We start from the raw sequence: 18,282 nt of genomic DNA, 5'->3' as shown, positions 1-18,282 counted from the left end.
AGCCATGCACTGCTGGGAACTAACTGCTGATTGGTGGCTGTACTTTATGTCTCTTATCATTGGCTCACCCCATATGTTCGCCAATAGAACTATTCAAATTTGATAACAGAAATAAATTAGAAAGTTGTATAAAACTATGCTCTGTCTATCTGGATCATAAAAGAATAATGGTGAGTTTTATGTCCCTTTAAAGACTAGTTGTGCTTAGCCAAAAGCTTTCTGAAAATGGAAATAAACACCTTTAGTAAAATATTTGTTCATAAACAAGATATGATACGTCCCTTTAAAGTATCACAGACAACCCTGCTCTGGAATGTCCTGAGTGACTAACAATGGCTGCCCATCCCGCGCTCCCTCCCCCCTTACGTCACTCGCGCGTCCCCGAGCACAGCAGGGCGCGCCCCCGGCCATTTTCGAGGCGAGGCCGGTAGTGACGCGAATACGGCGGCTTCCTGTATCTTCCTGAGGTGTTTAGAACTCGGGCGTTGGGTGGTGGCCGTCTCCGTGCGCCGCGGGATAACCGACAGTTTACAGCACATTTCCTTTTATTGTCATTATTTTTTTATTAAATCACCTGACGGGCTGCCGGGAGCTGCGACGCCAAAACAGCCATGCAGGCCATAAAATGCGTGGTGGTCGGGGACGGGTAAGTGCTTTATATCGTATCCTGCAACTGTGGCCTTGGTTGTTAACCCCTTGTCTCCCAGCTGCAGCATATTGTAGTGTTATCAGTTGTTTGTCCATTCACCGGGGTCTTTTTATTCTCCAGCTTCTAATCATCAGTACGGCCCCCGCAACAGGGAGCAAAACACAGAACCGCTATTTGCTTGTGGTAGTACAGTAAATTGTCATAGTAAGTCCCAAAGGGCCTCTTGTAATAGGTTTATTAGGAGAATACTAACGGCATAAGGTGACACTGAAGGCATCATAGTAGCGCTGTAGGGGCCTCATATATATCTGTGTGTGTGTATATACGGTATGTGTGTGTGTGTGTGTGTATATACGGTATGTGTGTGTGTATATACGGTATGTGTGTGTGTATATACGGTATGTGTGTGTGTATATACGGTATGTGTGTGTGTATATACGGTATGTGTGTGTGTATATACGGTATGTGTGTGTGTATATACGGTATGTGTGTGTGTATATACGGTATGTGTGTGTGTATATACGGTATGTGTGTGTGTGTATATACGGTATGTGTGTGTGTATATACGGTATGTGTGTGTGTATATACGGTATGTGTGTGTGTATATACGGTATGTGTGTGTGTATATACGGTATGTGTGTGTGTATATACGGTATGTGTGTGTGTGTATATACGGTATGTGTGTGTGTATATACGGTATGTGTGTGTGTATATACGGTATGTGTGTGTGTATATACGGTATGTGTGTGTGTGTATACGGTGTGTGTGTATACGGTGTGTGTGTATACGGTGTGTGTGTATACGGTGTGTGTGTATACGGTGTGTGTGTATACGGTGTGTGTGTATACGGTGTGTGTGTGTATACGGTATGTGTGTGTGTGTATACGGTATGTGTGTGTGTGTGTATACGGTATGTGTGTGTGTGTGTATACGGTATGTGCGTGTGTGTATACGGTATGTGTGTGTATATATTTATATATTCGCTGTTTCACTATTAATTTAAAGTAAATGTTACATGGTTTGTCCTCCTACTCCATCTTATGTACATACCAGTTTTTATAGTAATTGGGGAAAAAGAAAGGCCACGGATACCTATAACTTGAGGCAGTGAACTATCCAGACAGTGATTTGTTGTGTGTATGTAGGAAAGATCAGCAAGGATGGCAGTCACAAGTATATGTTGAAGACATGGTTCCCATGATATCTATCTATATATATATATCTATCATGTTTTTTTTGTATCCATACTACCTAAAATCACTTGATGCTTCTTTGATTACATTGAAATCTGTTTTCAAAAGTGAAATGTGTTTGTGTATTTCTGATTTTTCGTCCCTTTAACCTTTTAAGGCCATTATGGCATTCTATTCCGTCCTAACCGCTCTAAACTTTAGCGCAGTTAGGACGGAATAGAAAGTACTGGCCGTTTTTCGTGAAGCCAACTGCGCTTCCTAGATGCGGTCTGGAGGGCGTGCCTAGCATCATAGGGACACCCCCCTGACCCAATCCCATAACTTAAATCTTGCGATCACCGTAAGTGAAGCTTAATACAACATGATAAATCTTCTGAGTGCATCGAGTCGCTGCATCAAACACATATAATACAGTGTAATTCACACACATCTTAATTATCTTTTTGCCTCCACCTGGGGGGTTGAAGGGGGGGGGCAAAGCCCCCCTTGTAAACCTCATTCCCCAGTGTTCACTTGCGGTAGATGCCAGAGGATCAGCGGGGCGCCTTCCTTGAACCCCCAGACGGAGGCAAAAATAAATGGTGTAGATGGGGGAATTGCATTACATCAGGCTTTACACACAGCCGCTTGGGTAGTCAGGTTTACCTGGGTAATCCTAGGATCACCTGGATTTCTGAGTTTACCTGTAATCTCTCTCTATCTCTATCTCTCTACTCTTTAGAATAGATTAGCATATTCTTCCCATTTTTATACTCGGGCGGCCAGTGTTCTCCCCAGTACCTATTTATTGGGCACAAAGTAAAGGAGCGCCAATCACAGAAGTCGGCTGTACAGGAAGAAACTATTATGAATCTATAAACAGAATAATTGCCATAAATGTAGATTAAGTTTATGGCATTTATTCTTTTTATAGATTCACAAGTTTCTTCCTGTACAGCTGACTTTTGCGATTGGCGCTCCTTTACTTTTATCTTTGTCATTTTATTGATGTTTTGGATATCGCCTTATTGTAAAGAGTAGCTACGCTGTACTTAGTTATAGGGTTTCGCTTCTTTTATTTTATTAACTATTTAATGGGAACACCACACAGCTGATTTTACTGACCGTCTGGCTAAAATGTAAGATATTAAGATAAAATTAGCCATTTGTTTTCAATGTTTGCTGCACAGAATATTGTAAAATTTGTTAAAATATGCAATTAATTTGTGCTTTGGATAGCTTAAGCTGCATTTAGCAGTAACATAATGCAACCCCCCCCCCAAGCTACTTCATAATGCCACTTAGCTGGTAACATTTTCTGTCAAACACTGAGCTGCAATGACTTAAACTAGATATGCAACTCTTTACCACCCTACATTTAAATTATACATCCCTTGCCAGAATAAGGCTTTTTTCTCTTGTATTTATGGATGTTAATTGAAAATATGAGTTTGTTAAACATATTACATGAACACAGTGTGTGTATTACAAGGAAAACCTGGAGTAAGTTGGCATGTAAACCTTAAATGGACAGTCAACACTTTAACATGTTTTGATATTGAAAATAAAAAAACGGAGGTCCGCCTACACTATACCCCTCCTGCCTTGATTCTGTCCTAATCAGCGTCGCTAACTACTCTAATACCCAGTAAATATGTATGCCGAACTCCCCCCACCATTACGTAGCTGCCTTCTTCAACTGATAAGCAAATCAGAATCCAGTCCTCGGACAGAAATTGCACACACGTTATTTTCAATATCAAAAAATGTTAAAGTGTTGACTGTCCCTTTTAATTAACACTGCAACTGCTGTGAACGGCATCAATCTTTCTACATTATGCATTGCAGCGCTCTTGTAGCCTAAGGGTTAATGATTTGTTTTTTTTTCTGTCTTTTGGATGGAACAAAACAATAATTGGCACCCATTGGATAAACATCCTTCTAAATTTCCAGTAAGCTAAACATGTTTCCTTGCCCTGCCATTTTGGTAAGGTACACATGGTTTGTATGTAAATGTGTTGCCTTGGGCTATGATGTTTAGGGAATGTTTCCTGCTGACAGGCAGAGCCCACCCATCCAAAGAGCTCTTTACGCCTACTACAGCATTTTCCTGCTTCTGATTAGAGCATTTCTTTTGTTTATTAGCTCATCAATATATTGCAAGTATTGTATACAGTTAGATTTCCTAAATGTTTATACATTTTATCCAATTTCTGCTAATCATATGTAATAGTGTGCGTGTCACTTGCATAATTTCTTGGAATGTTAAGTACATTTCCTTCATTCGTAAAAGATCTGGTTCCTATCCCGGGTTGTTGCTCTTATCTGACTTATTGTCAACAAACCGCTACAAGTGCATTTTGATGATTACTGGTGCACAATTATTTGCGACACTATACTTCAGTAGTAAGCTACCTTTGCAATAGTTTTTTATTTTTGTTTTTCTTCTTTGTTTTTCCACTCTTTACGCTTTATTTTATACTGCCTGCTTTTTACAGCACTGCTTTCTGCAGTTTTGTTTTTATCTGCAAAGGAATTGCATTTTTCCTCAAACAAATGCAGCACATTTTATTTTAAATCTTCTGGACTTTATGAAAAAAGAAAAAACTACCATTAAACTTTGAGGCCTCTCACATTTGCTTATCCATAGACATGAGCCATGTGTCTCCACCATCAGATTTAAACTTGTTCTTTTTCAAGTGGTTTTGTGTAGAGAATTTTTGCTAGGGGGAGAATTTTGCCAAGGGTAGCTTGGCTTTCAACATCTGTTTTATAGTGACGTGTATTCCCCCTAATGCATTTTTCTTTTCCTATGTCTCTTTATACATCAAGCAGGAAAGAACTGTTCTTAGAGCTGTTAAATGGACATTAAACCCCAAAATATTATTTCATGATTCAGGTAGAGAATACAATTTTAAACATTCCTATTTACTTCTATTATCTAATTTGCTTCATTCTTTAGATATTTTTTGTTAAAGAAATAGCAATACACATGGGTGAGCCAATCACATGAGGCATCTATGTGCAGCCACCAATCAGAAGCTACTTAACCTTTCTAGATGTGCTTTTCAGGAAAGAATATCAAGAGAATTAAGTAAATTAGATAATAGAAGTACTTTCGAAAGTTGTTTAAAATGGTATTCTCCATCTGAATCATGAAAGAAAAAAATGTCCCTTTAACGTCTTGACAAATCTCTCTCAAACATATGTGCTTAACCCCTGCTAAAGGGTTAAATACAGAGGTAAACATGTGCAACTGGCACAAAACTGTGCAGCTGTAGGAAATGACACCAGTTAGTGTTTGTATCTTTTTTTTTTTTTTTGTCCAGTGAGTAATAGCTCTTGAACTTAGTTGGGTATCAGAAGTAAATTTTATGTACCTTGTTTATTACATTCACTGGTTTCCGAAAGGGACAGTCAACACCAGAATTTTTGTTATATAAAAATAAAGATAATCCCTTTTATTACCCATTCCCCAGTTTTGCATAACCAACACTTATAGAAATACACTTTTTACCTCTGTGATTACCTTGTATCTATGCTTCTGCAAACTGCCCCCTTATTTCAGTTCTATTGACGGACTTGCATTTTAGAAAATCAGTGCTCACTACAGGGTAACTTCACGTGCATGAGCTCAATGTTATCTAGATGACACACATGAACTAATGCCCTCTAGTGGTCAAAATGCAGTCAGATTAAAGGCAGTCTTCAAGGTCTAAGAAATTAGCATATGAACCTCCTAGGTTTAGCTTTCAAGTAAGAATACCAAGAGAACAAAGCAAAATTGGTGATAAAAGTAAATTGGAAAGTTGTTTAAAATTACATTCCCTATTTAAATCCATGAGGTTTTTTTTGGACTTGACTGCCCCTTTGAGTTACACTCTAGTTAATTATGCCTGTCAATGTCTGCTGTAAGACTGTATACACTTCCTTTCATATTTAAAGGGGCATGAAATGCAAATTTGTCTTTTGCTATTCAGATAGAAGTAAATTGGAAAGTGGTGTAAAATTGTATTATCAAATTTGCTTCATTCTTTTGGAATCCTTTATTGGAGTAGCAGCAATGCACTGTTGGGAGCTAGCGGAACAGATCAGTGAATTAAAGGGATTCTAAACCCAATTTTTTTTTCTTTGATTCAGATAAAGCATGCAATTTTAAGCAACTTTCTAATTTACTCCTATCAATTTTTCTTAGTGTTCTTGCTATCTTTTTTTTTTTTTTTTTTTTTTTTAAAGCGGGAATTTAAAGCTTAGGAGCCAGCCCATTTTAGGTTCAGCACCCTGGATAGTGCTTGCTTATTGGTGGCTACATTTAGCAAACCAATAAGCAAGCATAACCCAGGTTCTCAATAAAAATGGTCCGACTCTTTAAAGTGAAGGTCAATTTCAGGCCAATGGACTACTGACATCTATTGAATAATATATCCGCATTCTAGTCGCTAACTTTATATTTGTCTTTACATTTTATAAAAAATTATATATTATAATACTCTCCGTTTGCAGTCCGACTCCTCCCCTCAACTACTTCCTTATTATTTGTGCATGCGTCAAATGAGATCAGTTATTGACAAATTATAAATTCAAATATTCAGTGCAGGGCATATTCCATATTGGCAAACATGATTACAGCAGAGTTATCAAAAGATTGCTGTAACTTGTAACACAATCGTTCTGAGTAACAATACAGGTATACCCCGCTAATACAGCGGGTTAGGGACCGGAGCCCCGCTGTAAAGTGAAAACCGCCTTAAAATGAAACAAGGCAGTTTTAGCTTTCTTTTCAGTGTTTGAACTAACATATATTAGGGGTGCAATAGTGCTACGTTTAGTTTAACACTAGCACAGCAAGTATTCAATTAATATTCAATAAATACTGTACCTGTAAAATTGTGACAATTACTGTAGTAAAATTTGCCAGACTATAGGACTGAGACACAGATTGCACTGCAATGCTATAAGCAGAGTGAACTAAGCATAACAAAATGGTGCCATTCACTTTTCTAGCAATCTCACAATGAGTACAGCACTGTTTCAAAATCCTTGGAGGTTGAACTTCAGCTCCACAAAGCGCTGTATTAGCGAATCGCTGTAAAGTGAGGTATACCTGTATGTAGCCAATTAACAAGCAGGAGGCGGAATATGCATGTGCGTCTCATGAACGAGCATTACAGATTTATGATACTATTGAGGGATTAACGCATGCGCATAACTTTGTGATGATGTTGCAAAAAAGGGTCTGAACGCCCCGGGGTGGAAACGGACATTGGAGAATTGAAACTTACATTGCTGTCAATCAATGTAACGAAGATGGCAGCCGAAGAAAGTGTAACAGGAAATGAATAGAAGGTAAAATATTGACTGTAGGATTCAAACGTATGCAAAATGATGAATAAACATCATTTCTAATCAGCTGCAGATTGGCGTGAGCGAGTCACCCGGACTTGATCTTTTGCATTCCTGCTTTTTAAATAAAGGTAGCAAGAGAATGAAGAAAAATTGATGAGTAAATTAGAAAGTTGCTTACAATTGCTGCTCTCATTTATAAAAGAAAAAAATTGGGTTTAGTGTCCCTTTTTAATTACAAAAATTGTGTGCAGCCACCAATCAGCGGCTAGCTTCCAGACTCCTGGGCCTACCTAGGTATGCTTTACAATAGCGGATACTAAGAAAACAAAGCAATTAGATGACAAATTGGAAAGTTCTTATCTGAGTTGTAAATGTTTAATTTTTACTTTACTGTCCCTTTAACTTCAGATATTTGCTGGTTTAGTTACACGATTGCAACACCTTTTTTTCCTTTTTCAGTTTTTTTATTTTACATACTTTAGCATAGATCTCTTTAAAGGGACATTGAAACCATATTATAAAACACAAATCTTTGTAAAACAACTTTGCAATATTCTTTAAAGGGATATTCCAGCTAAAATTGGAATCCACATGAACTTTTTTTAGTTTTGAATAGAAGCATTTTTGTAATATTCATGTATTAGCAAAAATACTTCTAATTAAAGCTAATATCTGTTTCAGGTGTATTTAAGTATGCTCCGTGCACCAGTATTTTAAACATAGCACTTGGTCAGAGAGCCTAAGGTGCTTGTACCGTCTCCTAATGATTCAATGTAATTGCTGACATAAAAGCCCCAATGATGCCCGGGGCATTTGCAGTACTTAAAATGCAGGTGCACAGAGGATATCTAGCTATGCTTCACGTGCAGAGAATGTTAACACTAAAACAGTGATCTTTTACTAGAAGCATTTTTGCTAATACATTTATATTTCATTCAAAGTAATTTATCTACGTGGGTTTACATTTTGAACGGAATATCCCATTTAATTTTCTCTTTATCCCCTCATGTAACTTAAAGGACCAGTCAACACAGTAGATTTGCATAATCAACAAATGCAAGATAACAAGACAATGCAATAGCACTTAGGGCTAGATTTATCAACCCTGAGGCGTACAAGGGCGCATATACGCGCCCCTGTACGCCTCAGCTCGCCTGTGGCGGGGTGCAATTACCCGCAGGTAATTAACATTGCACACGAGCGCAATTTTGCGCTCGTGTGCAATTCCGCCCGCGCACAGCCAATCACGTGCGGGCAGGAGCTGTCAATCTCCTCGGTCTGACTCGACAGAGGAGATTGAATTTCGCCAGAATAAATGTGGCGAAGATGTTATGGAAGCAGCGGTCTGGTGACCGCTGCTTGATAAATCGCGGCGAGCAAGTTCTTGATAAATCTAGCCCTTAGTCTGCACTTCAAATGAATAGTAGATTTTTTTTTTTTTTTTTGACAATTTTAAGTTATTTTTTTCCACTCCCCCTGTACCATGTGACAGCCATCAGCCAATCGCAAATGCATACACATACCATGTGACAGTTATCAGCCATTCACAAATGCATACACACTTATTCTTGCACATGCTCAGTAGGAGCTGGTGACTCAAAAAGTTTAAATATAAAAAGACTGCACATTAACCGAACTGCGTACTTTGAAAGACAAATGGGACTATACTCACATCTCATGGATAGGTAGGTTAACAGCCCTTAAGATGTCCTTTCTACCTAAAATTACTTATTTATTTAGATGTCTCCCTCTCCGTATCCCGGGATATCTCCTTCACCAATTTCAGAGTGAATTTACAAAATATATATGGCAGCACAAACCCCCCAGAGTGGCGCACAAAATCCTTCAAAGCCCCCTTAGTAGAGGAGGTATAGCCTCCCCATCAATAACTAGGTATTATGAAGGAGCCATGCTCACCCATATTTCACAATGGGGTGCTAAAGACTCCCCTAGTAAATGGAAAACCATAGAACAAGCCTCCCTCCCAAATCCATATATTTTTGCCCGACTTAATTTGGATTCCGGCCCACCTAAGACGTACCACAGACATTAGCAATAACATAATACGAGAATGCCTCGCCATGTGGGACAAGCTTAGACACTATCCACACATCGCCCCACATCCTTCACCTATTACTCCCTTGACAGGTCTCCTACGAGGCTTACCTGACTCTCATCCTTATGGCTGGACTAGAATTGGAATACAAACAGTAGCTGACCTTTGGGTTACTTCACCAACCCCGCGCTTCATGACACTCTCAGAAATAAAGGCAGGCTCCAACTTACCCAGGTACATGACGTACGAATACACAAGACTAAAGAGCTTTCTTACTAGCTGGGGATTCCAACCTGAGCTACACCGACCCCGTACACTCTGGGAAACGACTTGGCAACAAGGTAACAAATTACACAGACCTTTATCAATGCATTACACTTTAATAGGAAACACAGACCCTGAGAACAAACTTCCTCACTTACTCACTTGGGAATCAGTTCTGAACCTGACTCTGACCCCACAAGTATGGCAACACGTAATTTCCCTCACTAAAAAAGCACTGCACTGTGTCACACTCTTTGAAACATATTACAAACTCTTAACGAACTGGTACCTTACCCCTGCGAGACTTAATAAAATGTTTGTCTCTGCCTCTCCCCTATGCTGGCGCAATTGTGGCAAAAAAGGAGACTCCCTACACATATGGTGGGAATGCCCCAAGTTAAAACCCTTATGGAGTACATGCTTCCGTACGCTAGGGAGATTAGGCATAACACTTCCTATAACTCCTTCTAATGCCCTCTTACACATAGGCATCACTAAATTACCTAAGCATCAAGCATATCTAGCAATCTATTTGCTAACAGCTACTAAAGCGACAATAGCCAAGGCATGGAAAACTGTGACGCCCCCAAAATGGTCATGCATTCTAAACTATATGGCATATATCTACAATATGGAGAAACCTATCTTTTCCTCTCTAAATAATTCAGACCTATTTGAATTAGTATGGGCAGATTGGCAATCTAACCACACCACTACTTGGGCCCCGAACACTAGAGTAAACACACACTAGGTAACCCTCCCCAAGTACCATCCGCATATGAACCAAATCCCTGCCTCTAACAATTACCCTCCCGTTCCTTTTTCCCCAATCCCTCCACCCCCACCACAATTAACCCACCCCATTTGACTTGAGCTATATTTCGTTCACTTTTTCATTTTAGGAACGCATTCTAACCTGACATATTTTTGAATGTTCCAATTTTTCTGTTCATACTCTCTGTAGGAGCCTACGTGCTCCAAATTATTTAATATGTCACTGTTGTATTTGAGAAATCTTTACTAATAAAAACTTGAAATTAAAAAAAAAAAGACTGCACATTTTGTTAATGGAAGTAAATTGGAAAGTTGTTTAAAATGGCTGCTCTATCTGAATAATGAAAGTTTAATTTTGATTCAGTGTCCCTTTAACTGTCGGCTTTCCAATTCATATTAGAAGTGAAGACGAACATTTGTTTTGTTGCTTTATAATAACATATTAGACAAGTTTAACCGTTTTAAAGCAAATGAGCATCCTTTTTACTTCAATTATTTTTTAAAGGCTAAACTCCGCCCATCAGTTTCCTTATTTGGAGGAGCCAATCTCTGCTATAGTTCATAGACAAGTTTAGCTACTGTCAGTTATAAAGTGCATTGTTTTGCTGTTATCTGGTAAAGCCATTTAGGGAATAATATGTAGCAGCGTTGGCCTTGATAAGTCAGCAGGTTGTATTTTAGTACCTACATCCAACACAAGTGTGTTTTGTGGTCCCTGCACTACGGCAAGTAGTAGCCTTGCAAGCTAACTGATTAACCCATTAACCGCCGGGAATTTCAGAAGTGTTTATGCGCAGCTGCAATTAGTGGCCTTCTGATTACTAAAAAAACAATTGCAAAGCCATGAATGTTACTATTTCTGAATAAAGGGTAACCCAGAAGTTTTTACAACCATTTGTGTTATGATTGCAGTAGTGTATACATAAGTTCAGCGAGAAACCCAAAGTTTTCAAAAGGGCACATTTTAAATAACCTTGAGGGGAAAAAATTACCATCCTGCTTCCTTGTTTGACAAGGTGATTTCCCATGGAACAATTGTCAATACAAAAACCCACTTAACACATAAATGGTTTACGGAGCAATCTTTTAAAAAAGGAAGATGGAGTAATAGTCAAAATGTGGTTAAATAATATCAGCATTTGTAAAGACGACTTAGTTAATCAATAGATGTCTTTACGTAACTAATATATTACTATTATTTTTACTATTAAAGGGATACTAAACCCATTTTTTTTTCTTTCATGACTCAGACAGAGCATGCAATTTTAAGCAACTTTCTAATTTACTCCTATTAATTTTTCTTCTCCTCTTACTATCTTTATTTGAAAAAGAAGGCATCTAAGGTAAGGAGCCAGACAATTTTCCAGTTTAGAACTGGACAGCACTTGTTTGGTGGTTAAATGCCAGCCACCATTAATCAGCAAGAACAACCCAGGTTGTCAACCAAAAATGGTCCGGCTTCTAAACGTACATTCTTGCTTTTCAAATAAAGATAGCAAGAGAATGAAATAACTTGATAGGAATAAATTAGAAAGTTGCTTAAAATTGCATGCTCTATCTGAATCATGAAAGAAAAAAATTGGGTTCAGTGTCCCTTGAACCGATGAGTCAGGTTTCTGTGATGTAAAAAAATGAGACACAAGATAAATCATTTCAGAACTTTTTCCACCTTTAATGTGACTTATAAACTATACAACTTGATTGAAAAACAAACAAACTTCTAGGTGGAGGGAAGTAAAACTAAAAAACTAAAATATGGTTGCATAAGTGTCTTATAACTTGGTATGTAGCTGTGTTTAGAATTAAGCAATCACATTTAAAATCATGTTAAATAGGAGTCAGTACACACCTGCCATCATTTAAAGTGCCTCTGATTAGCCCCAAATAAAGTTCAGCTGCTCTAGTAGGTCTTTCCTGACATTTTGTTAGTCGCATCCTACAGCAAAAGCCATGGTCCGCAGAGAGCTTCTAAAGCATCAGAGGGATCTCATTGTTAAAAGGTATCAGTCAGGAGAAGGGTACAAAATAATTTCCAAGGCATCAGATATACCATGGAACACAGTTAAGACAGTCATTATCAAGTGGAGAAAAAATGGCGCCACAGTGACATTACCAAGAACTGGACGTCCCTCCAAAATTGATAAAAAGACGAGAAGAAAACTGGTTTGGGAGGCTGCCAAGAGGCCTACAGCGCCATTAAAGGAGCTGCAGGAATATCTGGCAAGTACTGGCTGTGTGGTACATGTGACAACAATCGCCCGTATTCTTCATATGTCTGGGCTATGGGGTAGAGTGGCAAGACGGAAGCCTTTTCTTACGAAAAAAAACATCCAAGCCCAGCTAAATTTTGCCAAAACACATCTGAAGTCTCCCAAAAGCATGTCGCAAAAGGTGTTCTGGTTTGATTAAACTTTTTGGGCATAATTCCAAAAGATATGTTCGGCGCAAAAACAACACTGCATATAACCAAAAGAACATCATACCCACAGTGCCGCATTTTGGTGGCAGCATCATGCTTTGGGTTTGTTTTTCTTCAGCTGGAACTGGGGCCTTAGTCAAGGTAGAGGGAATTATGAACAGTTCCAAATACCAGACAATATTGGCACAAACCTTCAGGCTTCTGCTAGAAAGCTGAACATGAAGAGGAATTTTATCTTTCAGCATGACAACTCCCCAAAGGATACATCCAAATCAACAAAGGAATGGCTTCACCAGAAGAAGATTAAAGTTTTGGAATGGCCCAGACCTGAATCCAATAGAAAATCTGTGGGGTGATCTTAAGTGGGCTGTGCACAAAAGATGCCCTCACAATCCGACAGATTTGGAGTGTTTTTACAAAGAAGAGTGGGCAAATCTTGCCAAGATGTGCCATGCTGAAAAATTCATACCCAAAAACTGTTGAAGCACCCTTTGATTTTATTACAGCACTCAAAGTATTAGTTTAAGAGTGTGCACACTTATGCAACTATATTTTAGTTTTTTATTTCTACTTCCCTCCACCTAAAATATTTTAGTTTGTTTTGCAATTGAGTTGTACAATTTATAGGTTAAATTAAAGGTGGAAAAAATTCTGAAATGATTTATCTTTGTCTCATTTTTTTTTACATCACAGAAACCTGACATTTTAACAGGGGTGTGTAGACTTTTTATATCCACTGTGTGTGTATATATATCAGGGCCGGACTGGGACCAAAAAGAGGCCAGGGCATTTTAGGGCAAAAAGGCCCACTTCCCACCCCCTCCGCTCACCATTTCTTATACCAAACATGGTGTCCTCCACTTGGGTGCTAGCATACAAAATACATAGGTAAGAAGGTAGAAAGCACTTCTCAATTCCAAAATGAATTGTGATGTTTTGGGGATAAAAAATTACCCCTTCTTCTAAATCTATCTATTTCTGCCTCTCACTCTGGCTGTTATTTCATGGGACTATGATCATTTTAGCAATCTTCATAGTCACACAATGTCCCCCTTAAAGCTCAACCTTCGGTTATGCCCTTGATCCCACATATGTTTCACAACTGAACAGTGATTTTATTCCCTTGGTTGCCAGTAACATATACACAGTAGTCCTTTTACTCCCTGATTTGTCTGGAGCACAAACATAGAAATTATTTAACACTTCCATGGCTGCCTGTAATAAATAGAAAATGCACAGTGGGTGTTACTTCTTTTTTTGGCCATATTTGTAATGAATAGAGGTATAGGAGGCCCTTTACATTTAGCCGACATCCAGGGGACTATAAAAAAAATACTGGACATTTAAGTGTCTGGTATTTTTGTATAGCTTTTACTGGACAGCCTTCTAAAATACTTGACTGTCCTTTTAAATAATAAACACCTGGCAACCATAAAATTGTCCCTTTAATAAAGGTGCCTGGGTTCTCAGTTATATAGAAAATATATCAATACATCTCACTGTTTCAAGTAACAACAAAAATAAAAAGCATGAAGTGAACTGAAAATAAACATGGTAGGTGCTTCCCAGTGTACATTTAAAAAAAAAAAAAATGTATCTCTATTTGTAATGCACCAATAGATCCTGCAATACTATACAGGCCATGGGGTAAACAAGACAGGGTTAAACAGAATGACAGAGGGAACTACTCCATAAATATACACACAGTTACTGCATTACAGTCAAATTACTGAAGAAATATGTCCCTGCTACTGTCATTGTGTGTTTGGTATTAACCCCTTGGATGAGTGTGCACAATGGTAGCAGCCCTCTAATACAGCCAGTGGTTTAATACATCTTTTTTTTTTTTTCTTCCTTAAACCAAATATATTACTAATAATAAACAGCACTATGGGAGATTCCACATTAAATTTACCTTACATTTTAATACAGGGACATTTGGTAGACTAGCATAACAATGGCTGAATTTGTATTTGCACAGTAATTATAAACTGAAGAAAAATTGTCAAATTTATAGATCCCTTTAAGTGACTGGTCATTGGCCATAAAAAGTTCACACATACCATTTGACCTTTTATGGAGCTCAAATATTTGAATCTGCTGTATGCAAGGGGTTATATATGAACTAAGAATGTGAAAAATTCTGTTTTTGAGATGCAGTGAGTGTGGCATATCTTGTATATGTTTTTGGAAATGTAATAGTCAATTGGTGGCACGTGTAATGCCCATATACGGCCTGGCCGCAGCGGAGGAGGCGGCGGCCGGCCCAGGCCTAGTACTACTAGGCTAGTGTTATGTGTGTTATATTTATTTTAATTATGCAACAACACTCACTGACTTGCTCCAAAAGAAATAGAAAAGGTCCTCTCTCTCTGAGACCAGACCGTCCTCACCTGCTGAGTCGCAGCCTTCCGTCTCGGCCCTCGCTTCATCGCACAGCCACAGTGCACTGTGCAGTTCTCCTCTCCTCACAGTCTGGACTCTGTCTCTGGCAGTTGTTGAGCCTGGCACCGCACTACTTCCCGGCCTCACTGAATGCCATCCAATATGCCATGATGCCTGGACATTGGCCCAGGCCGGCTGCAGCATCTTTCCGGCCTGAGGCCTCCCTCCAACCACAGTCACACACATGTGACACAGGCAGCAGCACTAGTCTGCTGTCAACCGCTGCCTCGCAGCCTCTCTGTCACATGGACCCGGCACGCGGCATTCCGGCATCAGAATAGTGCAGCCGGGTGTCTGTGTGTGTCTTCTGCGATGAGTCGACGTCGCTCACAGTGCGACTGTGCACAGACCTCCTCCTGTCAGCTTAGCCGCATTTGCAACAACTGCAGGAAGAACTGCGTCTGTGCGGCCGAGGCAGCGATCAGAATGGGGAATGTGTTGGTTCAGTTGAATATGGCGGCGGCCTAAACTGATGCGGAGGAGCAGCTGTGCATTTGCAATATAGTTGAATAAATAGTATATATTTATACAGACAGTCGAAAAACATTAGTTATAATTTATTAATAACATAAAATGTAATAAATATTTGACAAAAAATAGTTAATTTTTTTTTGCCGTGAGTTCACAGTGGGCGGGGCTAAAATACCATGCGGCCTACTGGGCATTTGCCCGATGTCGAGTGTGTGTGTATATATATAGGCCTCTGATGAAGCGTGTGTGTGTATGTGTATATGTATATATGTGTATATATATATATATATATATATGTATATATATGTATATATATGTGTGTTCTCAATCATATCATATTTGGTGACCAAATAGTGTCATAAAATATAAACTAAAATTGGCCTACATTGACTTGTTTACTTTAAAAGTATAGTTTTGGGGGGTAATTTCAAGATTGTGCGCTGTTCTGCGATACACAATTAGTTACCCAAGTGGTCAACAAATTGGATCTGTTTAAAACAACCTACCTAGGTGTCTCCAACAAAGAATACTGTGGGAACTAAGCAAATTTGGTAATAGAAGTAAATTGGAAACTTTGAAAAATGGTATGCTCTGTCTGAGTCACAAAAGAACATTTTTGGGTTTCATATCCCTTTTAAATATATGAAAAGGGCAAATTTCTAACTCGTCTGCTGCAATTTCTTTCTAGTCCATGACTGATTTGTACTGGTGTGGTGGCCTTGAAAAAGTCTCGAGTGGGCCGAAATGTCGACCTTTGTTTATTTCTTTAAAGGAATAATAAAGAAACTTTATTTTTTGGTAAGTTCAGTGAGTGCATTTTGCTTGCACTGTTTTTTTTTTTTTTTTGTGTCTGTTTTCAGGCACGTGTTTGTGCGTGAGACATGTCAGGTCTTTCTGCCAATAACCTTAATTTTGCTGTTGGTTTGTACCAATAAACCCAACCATTGACTTTGCACTAGAACTGTCTGGGATTAGTTATTTTTGTGGATTCCTGTTTTATAAAATTATCATACCCCTACTTTTTTTTTTTTTTTTAAAGCAAAAACTTGATATTCAAACCTAGTGTGCCTCTTGAGGAAGTGCATCTTGTGTTCTGACATTTTATCCTCCCCTTCCCCCATCCTCTTTCCTTGGCAACGCTACTCTATATAGGAAAGCTTTTAGCTGCTGGCACCATTTCCCCTTTATTTTGCAGAAATATAAAATGTGTATTTTTGGACATACATTGTTCAAAGTCTTATTTAATAAGACTGCAAATAACTAAAAGGGACTCTCTTGACACTGGCCTAGGTCTGATAGAGAATGATGAAATTAAATAACAGGTATGTTGTGTGCCTCAGAAGGGAGAGTAAAACTGAAAAAGAAATAGAATATATTGGACCTAATATATCAACCTAAGTAAATTAAACATGCAGACTATCATATCATTAATATCTATATATAAATGCCACTGCCTGGCTCCTAAATAAAATTCTTACTAGCTCCTAAATTTTAAACGTATGTTGACCCCTGATCTAAGGTATTAGCAGTCCTTACTTCCTTGGGCAAGGTTGCTCTTACTATGAAAAAATGTTGCTGGAGATTAAAATCTCCTTTCCTCTTAAAGGACAACTAAACACAATAGAAACAAATGCATAATAAGACAATTAACGAGCTCTTTCATCCATCCATCAGCCAATAACAAAATGCATTTACATAGATTGTCAATTCTTGCACATGCTCAGTAGGAGCTGGTGCCGTACAAAGTGTGCATACAGAGACTGCACATTTTAGATAATGGAGGTAAATAGGAAAGTTGTGTTAAATTGTGTGCCCTAGCTATAGCATGGATTTTGACCTTTGTGGTCCTTTTGTGTCACACACAACTGCCTTTTTCTTACAGTATGGTAAGATTACAGATATTAGTATAGTAGCTGCCAGTTGTAATTTATTTCAATACAGCACTTGATAAATTTGGTCAAACTCTAGGATGCTGCAGCCCATTATTTTTTTCCTCTAGGTGACCATACAAGAGTTATATAAATGTAATATAATTAGGTGCGTATGATGGTAGTTTTTTTTTTTAATATATAAGTTCCTCTAAGTACATATCTATTTAATGATTCATATACAGCATGTCTTTTTTAAGACTGTTTTAAATTGACTTCTATTTTCAAAAGTGCTTTTTCTTGGTATCCCTTGTTGAAAAATACATATATCCTACACTAGTGGGAGCTAGCTGCTGATTGGTGTCTGCACACATTTGTCTCATGTGATTGGCTATGTTCAGCTAGCTGCCAGTAGTGCAGTGCTGTTCCTTCAGCAAAGGATAACAAGAGAATTAAGCGAATTTGGTAATAGAAGTAAATTGGAAAGTTGATATAAAATTGTATGTTGTATCTGAATCATGACATGTTTTGTTCCTGTCCCCTTAAAATTATTCCCTGACAACCCCTGCAGTATAATCCAGAAAGATCCATCGACAACTACCACTGAAGTTTCTGCTCAGGAACTTCAAAAATTAAAGGGACATTATACACTACATTTCTTTGCATACATGTTTTTTTTTTTTTGTTTGTTTTTTTTTAGATTATCCATTTATATAGCCCATACAGGTTTTTGTTTTTTTTTTATATATAAATAACATTGCTCTGATTTTCAGACTCCTAACCAAGCCCTAAAGTTTTAGAATACAGACGTATACCTA

At 38.3% G+C, this 18,282-nt stretch overlaps 1 protein-coding gene across 1 annotated transcript in view; it reads left to right on the top strand.

Moving 5' to 3' along the window:
• Positions 1-445: 445 nt before the first annotated feature.
• The window catches only part of RAC1 (Rac family small GTPase 1), a 37,415-nt gene continuing 19,578 nt past the window's right edge, over positions 446-18,282 (top strand). The window contains exon 1 of the mRNA XM_053694637.1: positions 446-646. Coding sequence (XP_053550612.1) covers positions 612-646 — 35 coding nt within the window. The 5' untranslated portion in view covers positions 446-611. The remainder of the gene's footprint in view (positions 647-18,282) is intronic.

Source organism: Bombina bombina, chromosome 11, assembly GCF_027579735.1.
Source record: "Bombina bombina isolate aBomBom1 chromosome 11, aBomBom1.pri, whole genome shotgun sequence".
Taxonomy (NCBI): domain Eukaryota; kingdom Metazoa; phylum Chordata; class Amphibia; order Anura; family Bombinatoridae; genus Bombina; species Bombina bombina.
The sequence above is the reverse complement of the archived record's forward strand: the minus strand, read 5'-3'. Positions and strand labels throughout refer to the sequence as shown.